The sequence below is a fragment of the Quercus lobata genome, chromosome 7, assembly GCF_001633185.2.
Source record: "Quercus lobata isolate SW786 chromosome 7, ValleyOak3.0 Primary Assembly, whole genome shotgun sequence".
In the NCBI taxonomy this organism is placed as follows: Eukaryota; Viridiplantae; Streptophyta; class Magnoliopsida; order Fagales; family Fagaceae; genus Quercus; species Quercus lobata.
Window position 1 is genome coordinate 15,939,107 of NC_044910.1, and position 25,449 is coordinate 15,964,555.

General features: G+C 35.7%; 3 protein-coding genes across 5 annotated transcripts; 1 reads left to right on the top strand and 2 right to left on the bottom strand.

The window, feature by feature from the left end:
• Positions 1-239: 239 nt before the first annotated feature.
• Positions 240-6,547, top strand: LOC115952470. 3 transcript variants are annotated; one of them, XM_031069653.1, is made up of 4 exons: positions 240-560; positions 729-2,968; positions 3,083-4,164; positions 4,996-6,547. In XM_031069653.1, the coding sequence occupies exons 2-4, from the start codon at positions 775-777 to the stop codon at positions 6,160-6,162; spliced, it is 4,443 nt and encodes a 1,480-aa protein (XP_030925513.1). In that variant the 5' UTR covers positions 240-560; positions 729-774; the 3' UTR covers positions 6,163-6,547. The 3 variants fall into 3 exon arrangements, with proteins under 3 accessions (XP_030925513.1, XP_030925511.1, XP_030925512.1); XM_031069651.1 differs by having other exon boundaries at positions 729-4,164; XM_031069652.1 differs by having other exon boundaries at positions 738-4,164.
• Positions 6,548-12,083: 5,536 nt separating this feature from the next.
• On the bottom strand, positions 12,084-21,516 carry LOC115954302. The gene is made up of 6 exons (XM_031072221.1): positions 21,252-21,516; positions 20,987-21,157; positions 20,642-20,866; positions 20,151-20,240; positions 17,822-17,941; positions 12,084-12,482 (listed from the first exon to the last, which is right to left on the bottom strand). The coding sequence occupies exons 1-6, from the start codon at positions 21,429-21,431 to the stop codon at positions 12,438-12,440; spliced, it is 831 nt and encodes a 276-aa protein (XP_030928081.1). The 5' UTR covers positions 21,432-21,516; the 3' UTR covers positions 12,084-12,437.
• On the bottom strand, positions 12,491-17,153 carry LOC115954301. Its single transcript, XM_031072220.1, has one exon. It carries the CDS (start codon positions 16,606-16,608, stop codon positions 15,661-15,663), a length of 948 nt encoding a protein of 315 aa, XP_030928080.1. The 5' UTR covers positions 16,609-17,153; the 3' UTR covers positions 12,491-15,660.
• Positions 21,517-25,449: the final 3,933 nt, after the last annotated feature.

Here is a 25,449-nt window from a genome sequence, read left to right on the forward strand (position 1 = left end):
GTGGCTAATATTAAAGTTAATAACGAACAAATATCATAAAGTATGAAATTTAATGGCATTGATTGAGTGAGTAGGAGATTACTACTTACTAAATTATGATTTTTTTTTTTTGCTAAATACTAAATTATGATGATAGCAAAGCATTGCATGTTAATATCGACGAGTCTCTGTCTGCCAACAGGAAAAGTAGTTAAAGTCGGACGATGATATAAAAAATACATAGAAATAGTAAAGTGAAAACATGCCTTTCTCAATCTCTTTCTCACTCATTCCAACTTCTTTTCGTGCCGTCCCTATATTTATCTCTCAAACACACGATCAAATATCATAACATATATGCACACATACACCTCTCCATACCAAATTCTTTGTTGTTGTAAAGTCATTGAGAAGAAAAAAAAAAGGTAAAGGAAAAGGAGAAAAGATCAAAGATCAAAAAAAAGCAGAGGATTCCCATTGCCTTTGCTTCCTAAATCTCCAAGCTGCTCACTCTTTTCCTCTTTTACAGATTCAAACCTCTAACTAACGCGTCACTTTCTTTGAATTTCTGGCCCTCTCAGGTATTGAATTTGATCTTCATCTAACTCCTCTGGATTTTTCATTTACTTTAACAATGTCAGGTGGGGTTATGCTTTAGATTGTTTACCAAGTTTTTTTTTTTGGGGGTGGTGGGGGGCGCCTTGGTTTTCATGATCTAATGAATGCCCATTTGTTTGATTATGGTATAGTTTGTGCAGAAACAGATTGGAATTGGAAAGAACATCAGAGAGAGAAATGAGATCAAAATTGGAAATTCCAGTTCAAATGAGGAAAATTGTGATCATGTCAATCAAAACATGTTATAGATCAGTTTGTAATCATCCATTCCTTGTGGGTTTGCTTTGTTTCTTGTTATTTCTGTATAGATCTTTTCCTTTTGTATTTTCCATATTGGTCTCTGCATCCCCTGTTTTGTTCTGCACTGCTGTTCTCCTTGGAACCCTTTTGAGTTTTGGGCAACCCCACATACCTGAAATTGAAAAAGATGATTACTTTAGCCATGCCCATGATAATATTTCATCTCTTAAGGCTGGGGTTTCTGGGGATACCAGTGTTGTTGTTGATAATAAAAATGAGAGCTTTGTTGTAGAGAGTTACACAGGAAAGGGGAGGGATATAGTAGAGGAGGAGGCTATTGAGGGTGCTTGCTCTGTGGAAGATAAAGTTGGTAAAGCTGAATTTGATGATGGTTTTGTTGATTATGTGCCATTGCTTGATGATAATGGTTCGTTGGGAATTCGGTCAGAGAAGCAAGTAATCGAGGAAGTTGATAGAGAGTTTCATGGTTTGGAGTTGGGAAAGAAGAGGGAAATATATGAGAAGTCGGAGGTTGAAGGTTTGTTAAGCGAGGGGGAAGCTCTTGAGAATCAGTATTTTGTGGTTCCAAATGCGGGTGACGAGATTCTTGAATTGGGAGGTGATAAGACTCAGGAAGAGTTAGTTGATGCTCATAAGCGAGGTCATTTGGACTTATATCCTAATGATGGTGATGGTGATGGTGATGATGATGATGATGGTGATGATGGATCTTCGGATTTAGGGTCTGATCTAGCGGAGAGTTCATCGCCAGATGCTTCAATGGCTGATTTCATGCCAATGTTTGATGAGCTCCACCCACTTTTGGATTCGGAAGCTCCACAACCCATTCATACGTCCCATGATGAGTCAGATGTTGCCTCGGAGAGGTCTCATAAGAATAATAATGTCAGTGTTGAGTCAGAGGAAGAATTGGAAAATCATGGAGAAGTAGAAGATGGTGTTGATGAAAACGAAGATGAGGAGGAAGAAGAAGCACAGGGAGGCAAAGAGGATGAGAGTAAATCGGCAATCAAGTGGACAGAGGATGATGAAAAGAATCTCATGGATCTGGGGACTTCAGAGCTTGAGAGGAACCAACGCTTGGAGAATCTCATTTCAAGGAGGAGAGCACGGAAAAATACGAGATTGGTAGCTGAGAAGAATTTGATAGACTTAGATGGTGCTGATCTTCCCTTTAATGTTCCACATATTTCGACAGTAAGAAGCAATCCTTTTGATCTCCCTTACGATTCCTATACCCCACCTGGTTCTGCACCATCAAGATTGGTGCCAAGACGAAATCCTTTTGATCTTCCTTATGACCCAAATGAAGAAAAACCTGATCTCAAGGGAGACAGTTTTCAACATGAGTTTATGACATTTCACCAGAAAGATACTCTGTTCTTCCGTAGGCATGAAAGTTTCAGTTTGGGGCCATCAGTCTTAGGGAGTCACAGGCAAGAGAGGCATGATATTAGGTTCAGACCCTATTTTGTACCGGAACATTTTGCTTCAGAGGGAACAAGCTATCCTTTATTCGAGAGACAGTCAAGTGAAATCAGTGAATCAAAGTTGAGTTCCATTCCTGATACTGAATCTGTGATTTCTGCTGCTGATCAAGATGACAAGAAGATTAATGAAAAAGACTTTGGCCAAGAAACAGAACTCATATACAGCATGGCCCATGTTTCTGATCATGCTGAACGTGGAAGTCAATCCTCTGAAGATGTTGATTCTCTGGAGATTGAACCAGTTGAGCAGAGAGACCATGATGAGGTTGAGATTATATTAGGACAAGTGGAAAATCATTCTGAAATGGATCCCAGCTCAGTTGAAACAGGAGGGACAGCTACTCCTCTGGAACTCAATATTGATGAAATTCATTTCAAAACAGAACCAGCTGGAGAGGCATACAGCAGCAGATCAAGTCTTTCATCATTGTCAGAAATAGATGAGAAAATACCTGATGTGATAAGAGAAGCATCAACAAATTTTGAGCCTAGAAGCGATGATATTGAAGAATCTGGCAGCTCAATGCAACCTTCTCTGGAGGTGCCAGATTTCCGCTTTATGAGTGGGGAGGTCGATGAAAATCAACATGAGCCCGTTTATGATTCAAGCCCCCCTGCAGGTGAAAAAAATAAAAAGATCCTCTCTTTTTCATCCATTTCTTCTGATTTGCAACTCGAGATATCTGAAATGGGTTCACCTCCAGCATGCATTGAAACAACTGTTCCTATTGCAGATAAGGAACCTGAATTGCATGGTGCAAGCATAGGGAATGATGTTCCTAATCATGAAGACATGCATGCAGCTTCCTCTCAAGCACATCCATTGGATGAAAAGGAACCAAGGTCGAGTGAATTACAAGAGTTAGGTAAGGATGATGTTTTGCAGGTTGAGTCTTCAGGAGTTAACGTAGGTGATCAAAATGGATCTGTGGTGCCTCAATCTGTGGTTAAGCATGTTCCTGTTGATTCGAGTTCATCTTTGCCTGATATTGGATCAGTAGAGGAGGAGGGTATGGCGTATGAGAAAGAAAGTTTGCCTCGTGAACAGGATCAAGTAAGCTCCTTGAGTGTTGATTCCGAGATTCCTGCTGGGTTCCATCAAGATGTGCATGAGAGCTATATGGCTTCTGAAAATTTAATTTCATCTAGAATAGAAAAACAACAGCCTCAGCCGTCAGTGGTGGTTGAGCATGTGTCAGTGATTTTGACAGAAACTGAACCTGCTGAGCAACATGCAATAGGTAAGGAAGAAACTCTGCAGCTTGAGCAGGATCAAATGTACTCATCAAGTTCATTAGATTATGAATCTGTAGGGGAAGGCTCTATGCATAAAGATGTAGTCCTTCAGCCTGAACAGGATCAAGTTCAGTCATCAAGTTTTGATGATGCAGAGATCCACATTGGGGGACAGAGAGATGGGGGTGAGAAGTTGGATTCAGTGGTTACTCCTTCCCAACATATTCCTCTCAATTATTTATCTTCCTGTGTCTCAGAGGAACAGCCTTCTTTGGCAACCGAGCAAGTAGCAGTTTCACGGGCTCTTTCCAATCATTCTACTTCAGAAACTGAGTGTGTGAAGGACCATTCTTCTAATGAGGAGGAAATTATTCAGTTCGAACAGGACAAAGTCCAGTCCTTAAGTCCTGTTTCAGATATTGATGCTGGTCCCCACCAAGATTTGGATGTGAAGTTTTCTTTGGGTTGCAGTGCTCAGTATGTGCCTTCTGAAGAGAATCCTCAATCTGAGCTGGAGAAACATTTACCTTATTCAGATAAATCTATGGTTGAGGCTTTTGTTGATCGTGATGAGTGCAGGGTAAGTCATCCAAATAATATGCTTCTTGTTATTTTGCCGTTCAATTCTTTCTTCCTTATATTTCTTGTGGTGCTTCGTCTGGAATGATTGATATTGTTGATTGAAATTTTAAATCTTCACTTCAGTAATGAATTGAATATTTGAAATATTAATTATTATGTTTATCAATTTGCCATTATTAAGTATGTTTTACTTTGTAACTTGCTGTAGTATGGAATAGTTAGATTTGTTACCTGACTTGTTCAAGTCATTTAGACACACCCAACGTTACAAAAATAAAATGACCTTCCTATCTATTCAGGCTTTGGTGCCTTTTTTAAAAAGGTTGTTTCCTACTTATTTGATGGTTCTGCAGAAGGGTATATTTGTACCAGATAAACTACCATAAGGGACACGGCAAGTGGAAAAGAAAGGTGCTCATTTTTAAAATCAGAAGCACGAATGTTTAATTGATTTATTGGACATATGGGTGCACAATGCTTATATATCTATGCCAAACTTTTGTGTGCAATTAATATACCCTTACAGGAGAGATTCTTGTTATACCTAGTGCCAACTTGGAACATTTTTTTCCCCTTAAAATTTCTCTCGTGCTTAATTCTGATGATCTATCTACATTTCTTGCATTGTAATACTTGCATGTTTGTTTGAACTATACATGTGTGATACATGGCACTTTGATTGTCTCCATTTTATTCGCCCTCTTTATCTCATATTAGTCAGAAAACCAAGTTGGTTTGATCAGTTGATCTCAATGCTACGGTCATCGCTAGAGCACAATTATACAGAGTAGTTGATATATGAAACTAGGGCTGCTTTGACATCTTGCAGGAGTCATCTAGCATCCTGGCAAAATCTACTGAGGTTGTGAGAATCATAGACAATGGAGATGTGCAAGAAGTCCATGATACTGAGGATAAATCTCTGCCAGATATGTCTCCCTTAGTTTCTGATTCCACCCAAATGCATATCCCTGCTGAGAGTCCTGATTCTAATTCACACACTGGTGGAGTGGATTTGAAAGCTGATATCCTTGAGGGAATTGTAAATGAGGACCAGATTAAGGTCTCAGAAGACTTCAGCTATTTGGCAGAAGCTTATGGTTCTCACGTTTCCGAACACAAAATCAACGAAGAGGCTGATGAAATAAAAGAGATTGATGAAGGATTGTTGTCAGAATTGGATACAGTTGGAGACTTTAGTGTCAAAGAAGTTGTTGGTGAATCCCTCCATTCTAAGCTGATACCAGATGAAACTAACGTTGGGAGTACGGACTTTGATTTGTTGCCCAAAGATTCAAAATCAACTTTGACTGAGCTGGACCCCACTGTTCTTGAAGCAAGATCACTTGTAGATATTGACTTGGCTTTTAAGCAACTTCGTGAAGGAGTAGATGTTGAGGAAGTCATCCTTCCCAGCATGATTGATGATTGGCTAGTTGTGGAAGAATCCAGTGATCTTGTGGAAACAAATTCGAACTTGAAACTTGTTGATGCAAGATCTCTGGAAGATATTGATGTTGCTCTCAAGCAAGTCTCAGATGTTAATCTTCATGAGCTGCCAGAAGTGTCAAATTCAAAGGATCAATCAGCATCAGTTGAAACATATGAAGTGGGTTCTGCCAAGGAGACTAAATTAAGTGATACAGGATTTGGTGTTGAAGAAACTAGTGCAGTTGCTGCTGATAATGATCATGTGGAAACAAATTCAAACTTGAAAGTTGTTGACGCAAAATCCCTGGAAGATATTCATATTGCGCTCAAGCAAGTCTCTGAAATTAATCTTCGTGAGCTGCCTGAAGTCTCAGATTCAAAGGATCAATCGGCATCTGTAGAAACATTTGAAGTGGGTTCTGCCAAGGAGATTGAATCAAGCGATGTAGGATCTGGTGTTGAAGAAATTAGTGCAGTTGCTGCTGATAAACTAGAACTTGGATCTGATGAAACATCTCAGAATTCCAGTTCGAACATACACAATACATTGAATACAAAAAAATGAGGCCAAATCTCATAGATCAAGATCAAGTTCCGATTCCAGCTCTAGCTCGAGCAATTCTGATTGAAAATGAGGATTTAAGAAGAGAAAGACAAGGAAAGAGTTTTGTGGTTTTCCTCATGGTTTCCTTTTGTGATAATGGACTTTTGATTGTGTAGCTTGGTACCATCCTGGTTTGGTTAGTCGTAGTTGCGTTCTCTGTTTTTATATTTTGTTGATGCATTGCTTTCTTCAAGAATGAGTTTTGGCTTGAGTGTTCTTGAAGTGTGAAGTCCTACCTTTTGAGATTGAGTAGTTTGAGGCTTATTGTGAGGGAGATTGTTTTAAGAATTGCATACTGTAAATTATTTTTTGGATGTAAAATTAATGATGTGATGGTTTTTAGATATATATAGATTCTGCTATGTTTTTTTTTTCCCATTTTTTCCTTTCCATACTCCCCAGCTTTGATCAGCACTAAAGTCCTAATTACCTTGAACCCTAGTAAATGATTTGATTTTATTTGGGGTTTGTGTTTCATTTTTCTTTATTGTTTTATGCTAAAAGAGAATGCTGTGTTTTTGTAGTTGAAAGTGGGCTTTGCTATTTTTTCTTTTGTCAAATTACTAACAGCTGGTTATATATGGTTCGTGAATTGTGATTTTGAATCGGAGAAATTACATTTTCTAAGCTTCCACATCGTATAAAATTTTCCCCAAACTATCAATTTTCATGATGACCATCCCAATTTGAAATAATTATATCAATGTGCCCCCTGCACTTAAACTTACACCAACTTTTTAAACAGTTGTGAACAATGTATACCCATTGTTGGAGAAAATATTCACTTGTTCCTCCCATTACCGGCTTTAACATTATTCCTTTTATCTGTAGTATTATTCAATGTAACGTAAAATTTAACCAGGTAAATTATATTTTTTCACCCTTTACTTTTAGTCTTCTACCACATTTAGAATACCCCAAATTATCAATTTTCTTGATTGACATCCTAATTTGAGAGGGTTGTATCAATATACCACTTATTGTCTAAATTAAAAGTAATATTAGACAATAAAAATTATGAATATTCATTGTAACCATTGAGGATAATTTTGAAATGAGACAAAATTTGGTATAATTATTTTGTAGGTGATTTGAATCCGAATATTGATTTGACACAACTTACCTGTGATAGTCATAGCACCAACAAAATTATCCTCAATGGATACAATGAATATTCATAATTTTTTTGTCTAATATTACTTTTAATTTAGACAATAAGTGGTATATTGATACAACCCTCTCAAATTAGGGTGTCTATCAAGCAAATTGATAATTTGGGGTATTCTAAATATGGTAGAAGACTAAAAGTATAGGGTGAAAAAATATAATTTACCTGGTTAAATTTTAAGTTACATTGAGGAATACTATAGATAAAAGGAATAATTGTTAATGCCGGTAATGGGAGGAACAAGTGAATATTTCCTCCAACAATGGGTATACATTGCTCACAACTGTTTAAAAAGTTGGTCTAAGTTTAAGTGATAAAGGGAATATGAAATGGTAGAATCTAAGGCTTGTCATTAATGGTTACAAAATTACAATGTTCATTAATAATTTAATGGGTCAATAATGGTTACAATGTTCCTATTCTAGGTTTTTTTTTTTTTTAATAATAATTTCAATAATTGGGGTGGGTGATTTGAATTTTGAATGACTATTAAAAACATTAGAGAAGCCAACCAATTGAGTTACAAAACTTTTGATAATGTTTCTATTCCAGTTGCTAAAAACTCTTTGGTCACCATACCCTTCTTTCCATTGAACTTGATTTTTAAACATTTGGGTTACTATTTGGTCATTGCTTTATATATATATATATATATATAATTACAATAAGGAAGGCCAAATTTGAAACATAGATGTTTTGTTGGAAGCATCAGCAAATATCAGTTGAGTTACATAACTCTTTAACTCTATTTGATCATTCTTACAACAATATTTAGAAGTGTAATTTTTTTTTTTTTTAAATCATTGGTAAATCCAAATTCAACCAAGCTTGCCAAAAATCTATCCAACTCTACTTACAAAAAAGATACATAGAACATTGTGCAAATGGAATGTCAACAACTACTTATTTTATCCATTTTTTAAAATATTGCTTTCAGTGGAGACTCATATCATGAAATTATTCATTGGACACATCAATACAATTTGGCTAATTATTTTACACTTCAAATAACAATAATTTCAATTTTGGGAAAATTACAAATACCACACATAGTATGCATACTTTAGAATTGAAACTGATGGTACTTAAATTTTCACTCTTATTGTCAAATTTGTTTTTATGAAAAGGGATGGTGTCCTAAAGTTCGTTTGGCTGGGAGATGGAAAGTGAGAGGATAAAAAATGGTAATAGAATAAAAAAAAATTAGTTTTCCCTTATGTGTGTTTGGTTGGAGAAATGAAAAACTCTTTTGTTTGTTTAAGGAGAAAACTTGGGCAATAGAAAATAGAGTTTGTATAAATTTACTCTCATGCCCTTATTAGATTAAAAAAAAAACTGCACATTATATTTTTATTAAAAATTTGTATATAGATACACTTCATTAAAAAAATAAAAATTAAAAAAAAAATTTTAAAAAAAAAAAAGAAGAAGAAGAGAGAGAGAGATGAGCACAAGAACTCAAAAAAAAAAAAGTAATAAATGAGAATTCTTTTAAAAAAAAATATGTGAAGGGAAAAATGATGAACGGCTGAACGCTAAAAATAAAAACTAAACTGAACGATAAGAAGAAACAAAGCAAAAAAAAAATGTATGAGAAAAAAGGGGAGAAAAAGACAAAAACCAAAACACTTTGAAATTTGAAGACATTTTTGTCTAAAATGATCAATCCTTTTTATTCCCACTTTGCTCTCCATTTTGGAGGGTTCAATTTTTAGTTGGATTGGAGAGAAAATACTTGAACCCCACCAAAAACCTCACTTTTCCCTAATTATCAAACAACCTCAAAACCTATTTTATCTCATTTCTTTTTTATCTTTCCTATTTCACCTCCAACCAAACACAACCTTAGCATCAAATTCCTTAAATAATGAATCACAATAGTCTTACTAGAGTTTATGATTATTACACTCAACAGTGCACATCTCTGGACACTAGACACACATAATCAATGTGAGATAAACATCCTTATTTTTTTTTGAGTAAACAAGCACGAGAATAGTAATATTAGTGTTTTAAACCGGGTTTATAATATATTACATAATCATAGTACAACTACAAAAGAGTCTAACCTTTGTAGTTGTAGACTGGAGTTATAAACAGCGGACACTAGACACACACAACCAATGTGAGATAAACATCCCTAATTTTTTTTTTTTTTGAGTAAACAGTAATACTTATTAGAACACACACGAAAATAATAATATTATTGTTTTAAACCGGGTTTATAATACATTACATAACCAGAGTACAACTACAAAATGGTCTAACCTTTATAATTTATAACCCTAGTTTATAACTACAAAGGTTAGGCCCTTTTGTAGTTGTACTCTGGTTATGTAATGTATTATAAACCCCGGTTTAAAATACTAATATTATTATTTTCGTGTGTGTTCTAATAAGTATTACTGTTTACTAAAAAATATAAATAAAAATAAAATAAAACAATGCACATCTTGAACCATGCTTTTAAATGAAAATGATTAGACTTACTGGGATAAAAAATTAAAAAAAAAAAAAAAAAAAGGGTTGTATCTCTATTAACTCTTTTGGGGCTGTATTAATGTGATGTTCACTCCCATCTTTCTTGGATCCTCAGGAAACTTAAAATGATGGTTGATTACCATTTGTCATTATGTTTAATTTAATTAAAATGTACATTGTTAGCAAATGGAGGCAAACGCTTCTGGATCCCTCCCCATCGTTTTGACATAATTAATTGAAATCATGTAAAACAATTTAAGTATCTTTAAACATTCTTAATAAATTGTTTCTCAAAAATAATAAAAAAAACATTCATAAGATGCACTAGTAATTCTGAAGGTACAAAATGATAAAATTACCTGATCATTTTATAGTTGTTTCTTTGGTGTAAATTACCATAAAACTTCACCATTATAAACAAGGATGAGGTTACATCAACCTTAAGGGGATGCTGTCATATCATAGTTACTCGATTTAACAAATAATTCTTGCAAAGATTAAGAAATAAAAGCATGCATCTGGCTTTCTTCTTCTTCTTGGGCATTGTTAGTAGCTCATGGCTTTAATAAATGCATAAAAACAAACAATAATGATAAAGCCCACATGGTTTCCCGCATCCCAAAGTTAATGTCCAAGTATAACTGAAATATGAAAGCCCATTTGGTACATATGTTTAAAAACTTAAAATTGTTGTTTGAAAACATCGGGCTGTAATCGGTTCGGTTGGTCAGTTTTTTTTCATCCGGCCAACCGAAACCGAAATTTTCGGTTTGTAAAAGTCTCAACCGAAATAGTTGAAAAACCGTCGGTTTCAGTTTGTTTCGGTTTTGGTCGGTTCCGATTTTTGGGCCCGGAGTTTGGGCCAGTTGGGCCTTTGGTTTTTTCCTACCAATTTTTCACATTTTTCCGCATTTTTCTAGCCATTTTCTCAACTCCCAAACAAATTTTATAACAGAAAAATTCAAAATATACCCTTAACACAACCAAAAATCAAAAGAAAAACATCTTTTATTCACAAACTCAGTTAGAGGAGGAAGAAAGGGTGAGAGATTGAGGGAAAGAGAGGATTGGAGTGGATGGAGCGGCAGCGGCCAAATCGGTTTCCCTACATGTGACTTGTCCGTGCTTTCCGAGGCGCTGCTTGTGACTCAGTATGGGAGAAGCGCGGCCAGATCGGCGATCGGTGGTGGTGGCCTGGGTCGGTTGTCAAGATCGGAGCTCGTCCGTGCATGGCTGGTAATCGGAGAGGTGGATCGGTGATGAGGGAGGGGTGGGCTAAGATCTGGGTGGACCGGTGTTTGTGGGTCTTGGGTGTTTGGCCGACGCTTGATCTAGGCGGTCGGCGGTGTGTGGAGGCGACGACAGAGAGAGATTCGGCGTGAGACTGTGGAGTGAGGCTGTCTGAAGCCTAAACGTAAGAGAGAGGAAAGTGTGAGACCGTGAGAGTGAAATTTGAAAAATGTGAGAATATAGGGTTGGGTTTTCTAACCTTTGATTTTATACTCTAATTAGTTTTAGTTTAATTAGTTTAATTAAATATTTACTTAGTTTAATTACAAGTGATTAATTTAATGGATTTTAAAATGCTATATTTACTTAGTTTACTTGGCCGGATGATTTGAATTTTGAAATGAAATGAGGGAAGCCACTGCCAGTTGTGAATCATTGAGTTGTATTAAAATGAAAGGATGGTTGATGGAAAGGTCCACTGCCCAACACAAAGCTGCCAGCCAATATTTACAAAATATTATATATTTAATATAAAATATAATATAATATAATAATATATAATAATATATTTTGGTTCGGTTCGGTCGGTTCGATGTATTAAATTGCAACTAAAAACCGAACCGAACTTTTCGATTTTTTACATAATAAAACCAAAATCGAACCGAAACGAAACGAAACCGAATCGAAATTTCGATTCAGTTTCAGTCGGTTTGAAGCGGTTTTTCGGTTCTTCGGTTTTTTGCACACCCCTATGAAAACATTTGTGAAAATACGTATGGGTGAAAAAATGTATAAAAATACGTGTAATGTTGTTTTAAAACTGAAAATTGTTGTTTGAAACCACAAACTAAACACCCCAAAAACTTCTCTTTTTGATTAGTAAATTTGCAAAGGTGCTGATGTGAGAAAAATAAAACTTTTCAAGATACATAAGAGAAGCCTCATCACTCATCAGTTCATTACAAGGATGACCAAGATCCTCCACATATTAACGTGCCAAAGGAGAAGGAAAAGGGGGAGGGGGAACCAATAAATTAAATATAGCACCAAAATAAACAAATATCAAGTATAAAATAATTCCATCACCTATACTTTTGCAATGCCAGCCCCCAACCACCAAAATAATAATAAAGGTAATAAGAGTGCACGAGCAAGGTGGAGGGGATTCTGGCTGACTTGAATCAGATTTGGTATTTGCTAATCTAAGACATGGATGGCATTATAAATTAGAAAGTCATTAGAAAACTATTAAGTACAGATAGGGCATGGATGGCATTGCCAGTTAAGGAAAAATAAAAAAGGGGGGGGGGGGGGGGGGGGGGGGAGATGAGAGAGGAGAGTCAGGAGACAACGTAATTTATTGCCTTTGCTTCTTATGTGCTGGCATTGATGAACTCCCAACCTGCCAAAGACATTTGTCCACAAGACAAGCTCAGACTTTAGCTTTCGACTTTAAAATGGGTACAAAACAGAACAATTAAGCAGACCTTGATGCATGTGCCTTAAATAATCCATTTTTCAATAACTAAATCAAAGAATCCCTTAGTCTTACTATCTATCATCATAATAGAAGTTTAACCAATGATGTCGCTTCAATACTAAAATAATTTCCACAAGAACCTTGAGAAAAATCAGTACAATAGAAATACGAAAAACAAAGTTTGAAAAAAACAAAGTTTGAATTAATCAAGTGTTGCACCCACATAAGATATATGCAAAGCATGCAAGAACTTTGCATGCATTGTTTACCGTCAACATCAGACGACTAAAAATATATGTTGCAAGACATCAAGACCAGATTAGAAGGCTCCCAGGCTGGAACCAAAAACCACTTATCAACCTTGAAGCCAATACCAATATTTCCATAATAAAGTAAAAATGTTCTACTCAGAGTAAAGTCTCACCAAAAAGAGGATTTAAACATCAACAGTTTTACTTGGCAACTTAATAGGGTATAAAAGCTTTACATATTATATATCCAACTGTCACCACCCCTCAAATTAGCATGGCTGAACTTTAATCCAACTATGTTGTTTTCAGTTGATACCCCTTGAAAACTCATAATCAAAAAATCTAATGAATATTTCAACAGTAAAATCAAGGAGTCGGTTCCAAGAGTCATTAGTATTGAAAAGACATGACCATGTGAATTGGTATTGTGTTATTTACTTATTGGGAAAATTTTTCTTTGGAGATAAAAGGAAGAGATAGATAGTTTCTCATATTTCCATAGTTAGATTCTTAGTTCTAGTTAATGGCACCCTTCTAGATTTTTGAATAGCTTTAGGGTTGAGGCAGGGGGACCTATTCCCTCCCCAATTGTTCAATGTGGTTATGGAGATCTTTAGCCAGATTCTTTCTGGTTTCCAAGTGAAGGGCAGTATTAGAGGCGTATTGACAATTTCTCACCTCTTTCTTACAGATAAGGCCATCTTGTTGAGGAGTGGCGGCATTATTGTGCTATAAGGTGGGATCTCTACCCATGACCTCTCTCAATTTGCTCTTGGGCTCTCCTTCAAGGCTACTTGAGTATGGATCACAGCTTTAGAAAGGATGGAAACAATATAAGTTGGATGGAAGAAATTTTACTTGTATAATGGTGGTAGGCTCACACTTCTTTAGAGTACTTTGTCTAGTCAACCCACCTGTTTTCCATCTCTATTCATCATTTCCTACTCGTGTGAATAATACAGTCAAGAAGCTCCACAACAATTTTTATGGGGTGAATCCAATGAAGAATTTAAGTTTCATTTGTTGGATTGGAATACAGTTGGGTATTCTATGAAATATGCGGGGTTGGGGATTAGGAAATCCTCCTCTTTCTAATCAAGTTATGTTGGGTGAAAGGTTCTAGTGCTTTTTTAAGAACGAATTGTTTTCGGAGATAGTTTGTTGCTGTAGAATATTGAGAGGCACATGATAATTGGAATTATAACTTATAAGTGCAGAGGCCTCATGGGTGTTGTCTCCGAAGAAGTATCATAGGTGGTTAGGATAGACTAACTTTTTTTGTTTCATTTTTTTTTTTTTTTTTTTGATAAATAATGGAATTGTATTAAAAAGAAGCCCAGGTACACCGGGGGTGAACAAGGAAAACAGTACATCAAACACATAAATTACAAAGATCAAGCATTTCTAAAAAATTAGAACAAGGGAAAAGATTAAAGGAAGAACTCCACTCTAGCAAGGTATGAAGAAGAAGAGATTTAAGATCTGAAGTAGACCGCTCCTTCCCTTCGAAACATCTTGAGTTCCGCTCTCGCCAAATACACCATAGGACACAATGAGAGACAGCCCTCCATATATCAATGCTCCGATGCCCACCAAAGGAACCTTGCCAACTCGAAAATAAATTAGAGACACCATGCGGCATAACCCATTGAAGACCAAAAAGAACCCACACCATAGACCATAAATCATAAGCAATAGGACAATGAAGGAGAAGGTGATTCACCGATTCCCCACTCTTTTTACACATAAAGCACCAATCGACAACTGCAACACCCTTATACCATAAATTTTCAGTAGTCAATATCTTACCTAATGATGCAGTCCATGAGAAGAAAACAACTCTAGGAGGGACCTCTGAACGCCACACAGGCTTCCAAGGGAAAGAAATGTCAAGAGTAGAGGAAAGGGAGAGATAGAACTCACTCACTTTAAAATTCTTATTCCCTTTTGGTTTCCAACAAAGTTTGTCCTAACTTTCACCATTAATGAGCAAAGAATTGATTAGATCTAAAAAAGTGTAGAAATGTTCAGATTCCCAATCTTGGGGAGCTCTAGAAAAAAGAAGATCCCAGTAAAGCCTCTGGTTAGGAAAGTGCATAACATCTGCAATGGAAGACTCCTTATTACAACTAATATTATAGAGTTCCAGAAAAGCCTCCCGGAGAGTACAGCTTCCACACCACACATGATGCCAAAATTTAATTATGTCGCCAACGCCAACCTCGAACTAAATGGACCTTTAGAACTTGACTTAAGCTCTCTCTTCTGAGAGCATTCTACCTGCATTTTAGCTTTCTTCCTAGCCTCCAAAGCTAAAAAAATCCTAGTAATTTTCGCTTCGAAGCCTTCCAAGGAAGTACCCACAGATTTCCTAAAGGCTTTAATACGTTTCTCAACCCAAGGAGATAATTGAGAGGAGGCAACTGCCACTTCTACAAGTGGAGCAACTGGGTTAGCCATGACCAAAGGTTGCACAACCAGCGGTTCTTTAAAATTTTCCCAGTTTACAAGACCCTCATTAGAGTCCCCCAACTCACAATCTGACCTAGAAAAATTATTCAAAGCACCAACACAATCATCCGCCCAACTGACAAGATGCCCTTCTTCCTTGAAAGTGTTGTTACCCTGTCCCACAGCTCCCTCGAGATCGGAAAAATTCGACATGCTCCCAAGTGAGTGGTATAGCGAGAGAGGAATAGTAATCTGCCTCCCCCACGAAGCTCTAAGACCCATTTCTCTGAATTACCACAGGTGTGCTCCAAATCTTCAACGAAATTCTTAATGGAGGGGTGAGGCTCAACAAGACAATCCTCAGCAATAACTAGCACCGGAGCAACAGGAGTGCTCGACTAAGAAATGTTGTTGGACAACAGTGGAGGATTAATGCCTGACACAAACCCAAATTCTAAAGAATCAGCCCGTGGCAGAGAAGAGCTGCGGCAGATGGAGGTGGGGCTGTTCTTCACTGGTAGGGAGATAATGTTGCCGATCACCAGTTGGGAAGAGGTGTCGTTAAAGATGGTGGTCGTCAATGGAGGAGTGGGACTGTTCGTCACTGGAGGGGAGATGACGATGTCAGACAACAGAAGGGAAGTGGCGTCTTTGATGATGGTGGGTGTCAGAGGCAAGTCGGTATCGTTACTAGTGGTGCTCCTCAGTGGGTTAGAAGTGCCGTTGGTGGTAATGATAGATGGAGGATGCATGGAGGGGGAGATGAGCTTCATCGGCAATGAGTTGGTGGTTTGATGAGAGTGGGTGGCTTTTAAATTAGAACTAATGAGTTGCTGAGAGACGGTTTGGGCTTTAGGCTTAGGTTTGGGAGCCCAGTTTTGGGTGTGCTTGTTACGGCCCTTGAAAGTGTTGGGCCTCATTCCATGGCTATTTTGATTGGAGCTCACATCTTTAATAAAAGAAGAAACTACAGCCCACTGCCCCTCTATCCCACGCTCCACAAGTAAAGAGATCTCTAGAGTCAGCAAATCTCTTTTGGCAATCACATCAATATTAGACAAAAAATCTGCCCCAGGTTGTGCCGTATCTTTCCCAGAAAAACTGCTGCCATGATCACGGTATGGGTTTTTGGGAGTTGAAGAATTCAAATTTTGAGTAGGAGATGCAAGGAGGATCCAATTTGGGTAGGAGATGCAAGGAGGATCCAATTTGGCATGATGTCTGGCGTGGGGAACAAACTTAAAGGAAGTGTTCCTTGGTTTGTGTTCAATTGCTGAGAGGATTGAGAATAAGGAGATGCTTCCTTGTTCTCTTATTAGGAATCCTACGGGGTTGATAAGCTTCATGTGTGGAACCCACCCCTAGCCTATTCATGCATTTCATGATTGAGAGTTGCACCTTGTTACCTATAAAAAGAAAAGAGCTACACCTTGTTGATACTCTTATAAACGTGTTGTATTCTAAGTACTATGTTGGCTAATGAAGCTTGTTGTATGAAATGGAAGCTTAAACCATAACAAAAAAATTCAGTGTTCACTCTTACTACGAAGCATTAAAATTTTATAATAAAGTGTAGTTTCCAGGGACAAGTATTTGGTGTAACAAAGTTTCAAAAAAATTGTGTAGAAAGTCAATGTGTGTCTTAGCTGTAGATAATATTAGATGGAATTTTATTATTGTCAAGGTGTTGCTTATGTATATGTAGTGGTGAATTTGTTGATCATCTATTGCTACATTGCTTTTAGCAAGAGAGTTATGGTTCCTTGTTTCTTCTATCTTTGGAGTTCAATGGGTGATGTTGAACAAGGTAGCTGACAGATTATTTTAGCTAGAAAGGTTTATTTCGTTGACATAAGTATAATTTTATCTGGCATGTAGCTCTTCTATACCTCATGAGGATCATATGGAAAGAACACACACACACACATATTAAAAAAATATATTAATTTTACATTAATATTTTAAAAATACATATATATTAATTTTATCATACTTTTGAGGGTGTTGAGAAGACTATTTGTTAAGATTAAACCTCACACAATCTGCTTACAAATGGTAAATTGTGATTGGTGAGGCTTCTCATCCTTCTTTTACTAATTTTCTAGATCAAATTTATATTGGATTGAAATTCTTGAGGGGAATGCATATTCATCAAGTAATTGAGGGTTTTTTTTTTTTTCATTTTTAATAATTAATTACTTATTTAAAATAAATAATAAAAATAAAATAAAAAAATATTTGAACTCAAATAGGGAATCAAAAGAATGAGATCTTGAATTTCCTTGACATTATTATTATTATTTTTTATTTTTTTATTTTTTGGGAGTGGGGTGTTCAACACCTCAAACATACTAGAGGTCCCCCAAAAAAGAACAACTTAATTACCCTGATTTCTACATATTGATGGTTAAATTTTATGGGCTAAACTACATTTTTTGTCCAAGAAGTTGTTCTTAATTCCAAAGTGTTTCATATAGTTACAATTTCAGCAATCAAGTCCTTTCGTGTGTCAATGTGATCCAATTATGATTTTAATTCTATGATAAAGAAAATGCTTACCATGTTTGAGAGTTGTTCACTAATGTAGGTCATTGATCTCAACATAGCTTCAAGTGTGTCTCTAGTTAGCTGAAACTTCACCTCCATTTCACCTAAAGGAGACTTGCTGAAGTCTTGCAACTGCAAACAATTTGAAAATAAAATTACCAAAAAAAAAAAAAAAATGTGGGCCCTTGAATTTAACAACTTGAAAAATATTGTAATGCTTCTCTCAAATGTGGCCCCAATCCTTTCTTCAATGAATGGGGTCCAACATGTGGAATATTTAACTTAACGAGAACTATTGAGTGAAAGACAAGCTTTTTTAATAATTTAATAGTTGAGGGTAGAAGGATTTGAACCTTGGATGTCTCCATTGGAAACACCAGGAGATGCCAACTAGTTAAGCTACAAGGCTCTTGGCTGAGTGAAAGACAAGTTTTGAACTCAAAACCTCTTATTTTGATACAACACCTCTTATTTTGATACAATGATAATTTACTAGTTACCCTAAAAGCCCTAACTAATTGGAAAATGTGAATTTAATCACTTAATATATGAATTTGAATAATGTGATTTAAGGAGGCTAGGTTTAAAGAACCTTTTAATCTAAGTTTTTAATTTACAAGTTATGGTTAGTTTTTTAGAAACTGAGGAGAAGATTTGCAATTTTTTACAACTCCTACCAATTTAGGATTTTTTTTTTTTTTTTTTTGGGATAAACAATTAAATTTTATTGAACCAAAAAAATCAGTCACCCAAGTATACAAAATGTATACAGCTAAGATCTAAAAACAATCAAACACTCAAATTACAAACATCTATCAAATCACAAATCCAAAATAAAGAGTGACTTCCTATAGCTGACATCCAATCTATTAAAGTTCTAAAGAAAAGCAGTTTCAAATCCAATAAAGTCCTTTCCAAATCCTGATCTGGTTATTCCTCTCCCGCCAAACATTCCATATCAAACAATGAGAGATAGCCTTCCAAATAACACCCAAACTTTCCTTACCAACAAGCCAATAGGTCAACTACAGTTCCAGGCATCACCAAATGGATTCCAAACAAGAACCATTGACCATAACTCAATAGCAATAGGACAATGAAGTAATAGATGGTCCATGGATTCCCCACTACCTTTACACATATAGCACCAGTCCAAAATCCAAACAATCCTTTTTTATAAATTATCAATCGTCAATGTATTCCGCAAAGCTACAGTCCAGACAAAGAAAGCAACTCTAGACAGGACCTTTGGCTTTCAAAATTTTAAATGCTCTTCCAAGGGAAGGAGTAATCACTAACACAATTCAAAACCCAGTAAAATGTACTAACCTCAAAACCCCTTCTCTTAACGGGCTACCAACACATCTTATCCTCCCCACCTGCCAATTTAGGATATTTTGGCAATTGAGTCGAATATATAACTTTTTAATAATTTTTAAATGTTTTGGATTTATTTTCCCCAATTCCAAGTTAGTCTTCTGTTGGCATTTTATTAGATCTTTTTCTCTCTTTTTTTTTCTTTTTCTCTTTTTTTTAATGTGCTGAATAAAGCATTTTATTAGAAGAAACAAAAGTTGGACAAGGACCAGCCCATCTCTGATTACACAGCCATACACCAAACTAGGAATATAACAGATGGAAAGGGGGCCTAACCTATTACAAAGAAAGGCCAAAAATATAGGCTGCGAAAGGCTACATTTAACTCTCTTTTGACAAAATACATTCCAAAATGAAAAAAGACTCCCATGCTTTAGCATGTCCTCCACTATTGCCCTGATAGCCAAGGAATAGAAGCTTTTGTATACTTTAGTGCATTAATGACAATCAAACACCAATCTCTAAAACCCTGATAACTTGACAAAGATAAGTGCAAATAGGCTACCTTTGCCTCCCCACCCACTCCAGGCTGTCTACTTTCCCCACCGACTACCTGCCTACCTCAAAAGCACCTCCTTGTGGCAAGTACAGGCCTCTCTACACACACACAACCACACACTACAAATATAGGACATATAGGATCTTCCTTACATGAATAGGATAAATTCATATATTTTTCAAGTAATCCTATAGTATATGATGATAGAGAAAAGTTTAGATTTCTTAAATAGTAGCACAAGCTTCAATGAGAGGCATGTTTTTTCATTCTTTTAACAAACTTCCACATTCTAGTGAAAATAAACACTTCAATCAGTTGAAGCAAAATTAGAACTTTGATGGTATAATTTGCTACTACCAAACGACAAACTAAGGTATGATGGAATTCAAAAGTCAATGGGTGCACCCACCGTAATCTCACTTGGCTTCTAGATCAAAGAAAGAATGCTACTTTTGATCTGCATACCTTAAGGCTGATGACAGCTATTCTATTAGCTGGTGCTGAGCTGCAATTCTGCATCGTCCAAGTCATTGACTTAAGGCGGGGTAGAGTTCCCTAGAAATCAATAACCAGTTATAAAAGGAATGAGACAAACCAACATTAACATTTTAATAGAATTACAATTTTCACTCAACTCCCTATGTATGCTGATTGCTTTGTGAACATGCATATTTTCATTGCAGCCCTTAAAAGTACAAGTCAAGTCAATATGTCGAAGTTTTACAACAATAACTCGATGAAAAAGTTTTTCCCTATCTCTCACTATGATATCAATCTTTTCTAGACTGATTTTGACCACACACGCACATATACTCAAGCTCTAATACATTTTCCTATTGCAATTTTTCTATGATATCCTTTGAAAGAACACTCGCACAAATTATGACATTAACAAGAAAACCACATACAAGAATTGTATGTCAAACAAAACAACCCGAAAAAATCAAAATACACACCAGGTTGTCCAGAAGAGTGGCAGAGGCATTTGTGTCAACAACAAGTGGTGCCAAAGCCCCAAGATCATCCCGATTGAGTCGAGCAATGGGATCATCTTGCCGAGGCCATAGTGGAGTAACAGTAGAAGTAGTAGAAATCTCTGAAGATGGCAAACAAGCGAAAGAAGGAGGAGGAACACTTGTTCTCACTTGATAGGAAACACTATTATTCCTTGGCAATGGATCCTAGGAATTGCAAAACACAAACTGAGAAAAAAATTATAAAACCAAACCAAAAGAGAACATAAATTAAGTACACTCTTGCCTCTTAAAAAAAAAAAAAAAGGAAATTGTAAAAGAAAGAACCTGTTGAGTGGATAAATCCTGTTTCCACTGATTGTGAAACTTCTGGAAAGACAAGACGAGAGTGGTTTGGAGATCAATAGGAAGGTCCGGTGGGAACTGCTTCAGAAGTTCGTCGCCAGTTACGTTGTCATGTGCACATTTTCTGATAAGTGAACGAAGACACGCCAACAACTGAAATTTATTCATTCAATTCAAAACTACTATATTATATTAAATAAATAATAATAATCTTCTATACTAGAAGATAACTTTTGCCAAAACATACTGGGTCGAGTTCGGGGAGAGAAGGAAGATTGAGGAGAGAGTGAAGGTGGGACTTTTCGGGAGGGCGGAGACCGGTTCGTCTGCTGTTCCAAAGAGTGGAAAGTAAGTGATGAAGTGCTTCTTCTGATTTTATCCCACTTAGCTTGTGCAATTGTTGGTATAGTGTTGTGTCTTCCACCATTTCTTTCAATCTGCTTCTGCTTCAGGCTTTTTTCTTCGAGGGTTTTGGAGCATTATTATGAAATGAAATTAGGGGTGTCACTGTGTCAGTGTCAGACCCTGTTTAATGTTTATGCTTTGCATCAGACTTAAAGTCGATTTTCTTGGCCCAATACCCAGGGCCGGCTCAACGAATTTGGGCCCTAGGCGGAAGCTTTAAACGGGCCTTTTATTATATTTAATTATAAATTCATATTTTTTTTTAATTAGTTCTTCCCTTGTCTTTTTCTTTTTGTTTTATTTTTCATATTTAGATAGATATTTTTTAGTAGATATTTGTAATTAAAAAATATTTATGAATAAATGAAACACAATCTATAATAAAAAAAAATTACAATTTAACTAGAATAATATAAATTTAATGTATAAAACAATAGAACCTGTTTTATCAAAAGCACAATTGCAGCTTTACTTAATATGATCACTTTATACTTTAAATTTGCACAAAAAAATTAAAATTAATATTAATACAAAGTAAATTATTCTAAATTTATAATTTTGTCATTAATACTCTTTTTTTTGTGTAGCAGTAAACCCTTTTTTTTAGCATAATGTGTAGGACTCAACTTGATTGGATCCACTAACACTAACACTAGCCCACTAGTAAAATGTGTAGGACTCAACTTGATCCACTAAGATTAAGACCAGCTCATTATCCCTCTAAATCTGATTTCTTAAAAAAAAAAAGAAAAAAAAGAAGAGAACGTGACCTTAACTTCCATACCACTAATCTGATTTCTTAGAAAATAAAAATAAAAACGTGTAAGACTAGAACTTCTTAGAATCAATACTTTAACTCTTTTCTCTTTAAGTGGGTCTATTGACTATTCAGAACATTCAAAAGGCTTCTAGAGAAATCTAAAGAAATCTAAATTTAAGAGAACAAACAAAAAAAAGTTACTAGTACAACAACCAAACTAAAGTTCAGCCAAAAAGAAAAAAAAAAACCAGACACCCGTGAGCAAACTCCTCTTCAAAAGAGAAAAAAAAAACCCAGACACCCATGAAAAAAAAAACCGAGACACCCAACAGCAAACATGAAGAAGATGAAAGAGACAAAGGAAGAGAAAACAAAAAACGAACCTTCAATGAACACACCAAGTTTATTGCCAACACCAGTTGATGAGTAAGCCAACTAATGAGTGTTTTTTTTAGAATCAAGATAGATAGAGTCAGAGAGTGAGTGTTTTTTTTTGTTCTTTCTTTTTTCTTTCTTTTCTTATTTGTCTCTTCTTTCTGCCTTTTGTAATCTTTTCTTCTGTAAGCTAAACATTTCTGCCGCTTGTAATCTTTTCTTCTGCAAGCTAAAGATTTGGTGATGGTCTGATGGGATTAGCCTTCATGTCACATTGTCACTTCAGCTTTTTTCTGTGTGAGAAACGGGCCTTTATGGCCTGATGGGATGTGGTGATGGCCGTTTGAAATCTTCTTCTATTTTTTTTTTTTTTGGGTGAGAAACAGGCCTCTGTGAGAAATGGGCCTTCATGGCCTGTTGGGATTTGGTGATGGCTGTTTGTAATTTTTTTTTTCTCAAATAAAAAAGTAATATTATATAATATATTATTATTATTTGGGGCCCTCTTAGAAGCGGGGCCTTAGGCGATGGCCTAAATGGCCTATAGCTTCGGCCGGCCCTGCCAATACCATGTCTAGCCCCATTATATATGTTTTCTTTTTAGGCGTAAATGCACTTTTAGTCTCTATATTTTGTCGTTTTTCCATTTTAGTCTCTACATTTTATTTTTTCCACTTTTAGTCCCTAAAACCAATTTACGCTTTCCGTTTTAGTCCTTGAAACACTGTTCTGTCACCAAATTAACGGAAAGACTGACGGATTAATAAAATATTATTAAAAAAATTATTTAACATTTTTTATATGCCAAAATTAAAAAAAAATTAATTACTCAATTTTAATTTAGAACAAAAAACAAAAAAAAATTATTTTCTTTCAAACAAAAATTTTACTTTTTTTTAATTAAAATGAATTTTTTTTTTATTCCAATCTTCTTCTTCTTTTTTTGTTCAAAAGAACATTCAACTTTTAAACCCTTTTCTCTCTCTATTCTCAAACTCTCTTTCTCCTCACCCCGATCTGATTCAAACTCTGACTGACCCAAACTCTCTTTGATCTCTTTCAAGACTCAGTGATGAGGTCGCCGCCGTCGAACTCGTTCAAGACTCAATGATGAGGTCACCATTGCCATAGAAGAAAGAAACCCCAGAAGGTCTGCATTGCCGTCGCCGTTTCCGTTGCCATCGACCCATCGAACCCATCAAGAAGGTCCGTTGATTAGGTGTATGAAACCCTAGAAAGAAAACCCATAGTTTATTTCTGTGTAATTATGGCTCCGTTGTACAAAACCCAGTCACCGATTCGGTATTGGAGCCCGATATTGACCAGTGACGAGCAGATCAAGAGGCTGATCTTCAAGGTTTTGATCATGGAGGCCGTGGGGTCTTGATGGCGTGAAAACAATGGGAAAAATTTGGAGGCTTGCATGTGGGTGTTGTGAACATGGATCGGTGGTTGGGTCTGTTGATGATTTTGGCTTGGGTTATGATTTGGGTTTCGTTTGTGTTTAATCTCTATTTGTGATCTGGGTCTGTGTTTGTATTTGGTCTCTGTTTCTTTTCTTTTTTTTGTTTGTGTTGTTGTGATCTAGGTTTGAGTTTTTGGTTGCTGGATTTGTGTTCTCGGTTGCTGGGTTTGATCTAGGAAGAACACGAAAAACTTGGATTTGTGTTCTCGATTGCTGGGTTTGATCTGGGAAGAACACGAAGAACTTTGGGTCTGTGTTTGTGTTTGGTCTCTGTTTCTTTTCTTTTTTTTCGTTTGTGTTGTTGTGATCTAGGTTTGAGTTTTTGGTTGCTAGATTTGTGTTCTTGGTTGCTGGGTTTGATCTGGGTTTAAGTAATAATGTTCTTTTGCTGGGTTGTTATTCTTTTGCTTTGCTAGGTTGTTATTCTTTTGCTTGGGTTTGATTCGGTGGTGATCTTTTGGGAAAAAAAAAAAAAAAAGAAGAATATTGGAATTAAAAAAATTCATTTTAATTAAAAAAAAGTAAAATTTTTGTTTGAAAGAAAATAATTTTTTTTTGTTTTTTGTTCTAAATTAAAATTGAGTAATTAATTTTTTTTTAATTTTGGCATATAAAAAATGTTAAATAATTTTTTTAATAATATTTTATTAATCTGTCAGTCTTTCCATTAATTTGGTGACAGAACAGTGTTTCAAGGACTAAAACGGAAAGCGTAAATTGGTTTTAGGGACTAAAAGTGGAAAAAATAAAATGTAAGGACTAAAATGGAAAAACGTCAAAATGTAGGGACTAAAAGTGCATTTACGCCTTCTTTTTAATATCTTTATCTTTTGAGAAAAATAAAAATAAATGTATCTTTTTGTTTTTTTTTTAATTATACCTTAAAAAATATGAAGTTTAGAAATTAAAAAAAAAAAAATTTAATTTAAAACAGCATTTTGAAAAATTGGCAGTTTGAAACTACTTTACCAAATGTTTAAAACTTTTTACCGGTTATTAAAATATTTATAAAAAAAAAAAAAAAAAAAAAAAAAAAAAAAAAAAAAATTTTTGAGCTTAAGTAAGAAGATCTCTTAAATCTAATATATGCATTCTCTCTCTCAAATTGCATGGGTCTCACATAGCTACCGGTTGCACACAATATAGAAAAAGATAATGCATGTATTTGATTCATGAAATAATTATTGCTACATGAGAGCTTTTGTTGTATGTACTATATATAAGTACATATACATGTGTAAGTTGCAATATGTGTTTGTGATATTACTTTGAAAGTAAAATAATGAAGAGAAAATTTGAGGAGGGGGGAGGGGGGAGGGAGGACAAAGTTTTAAGCTCGCTCAAGTGAGACCATTGGGCAAGCAACAATATGGTCAATGAACAAGAAGATCGTATTGGAACTCAGCCAAGCCCACTTGAACAAAATTTAAGCAAAGCATG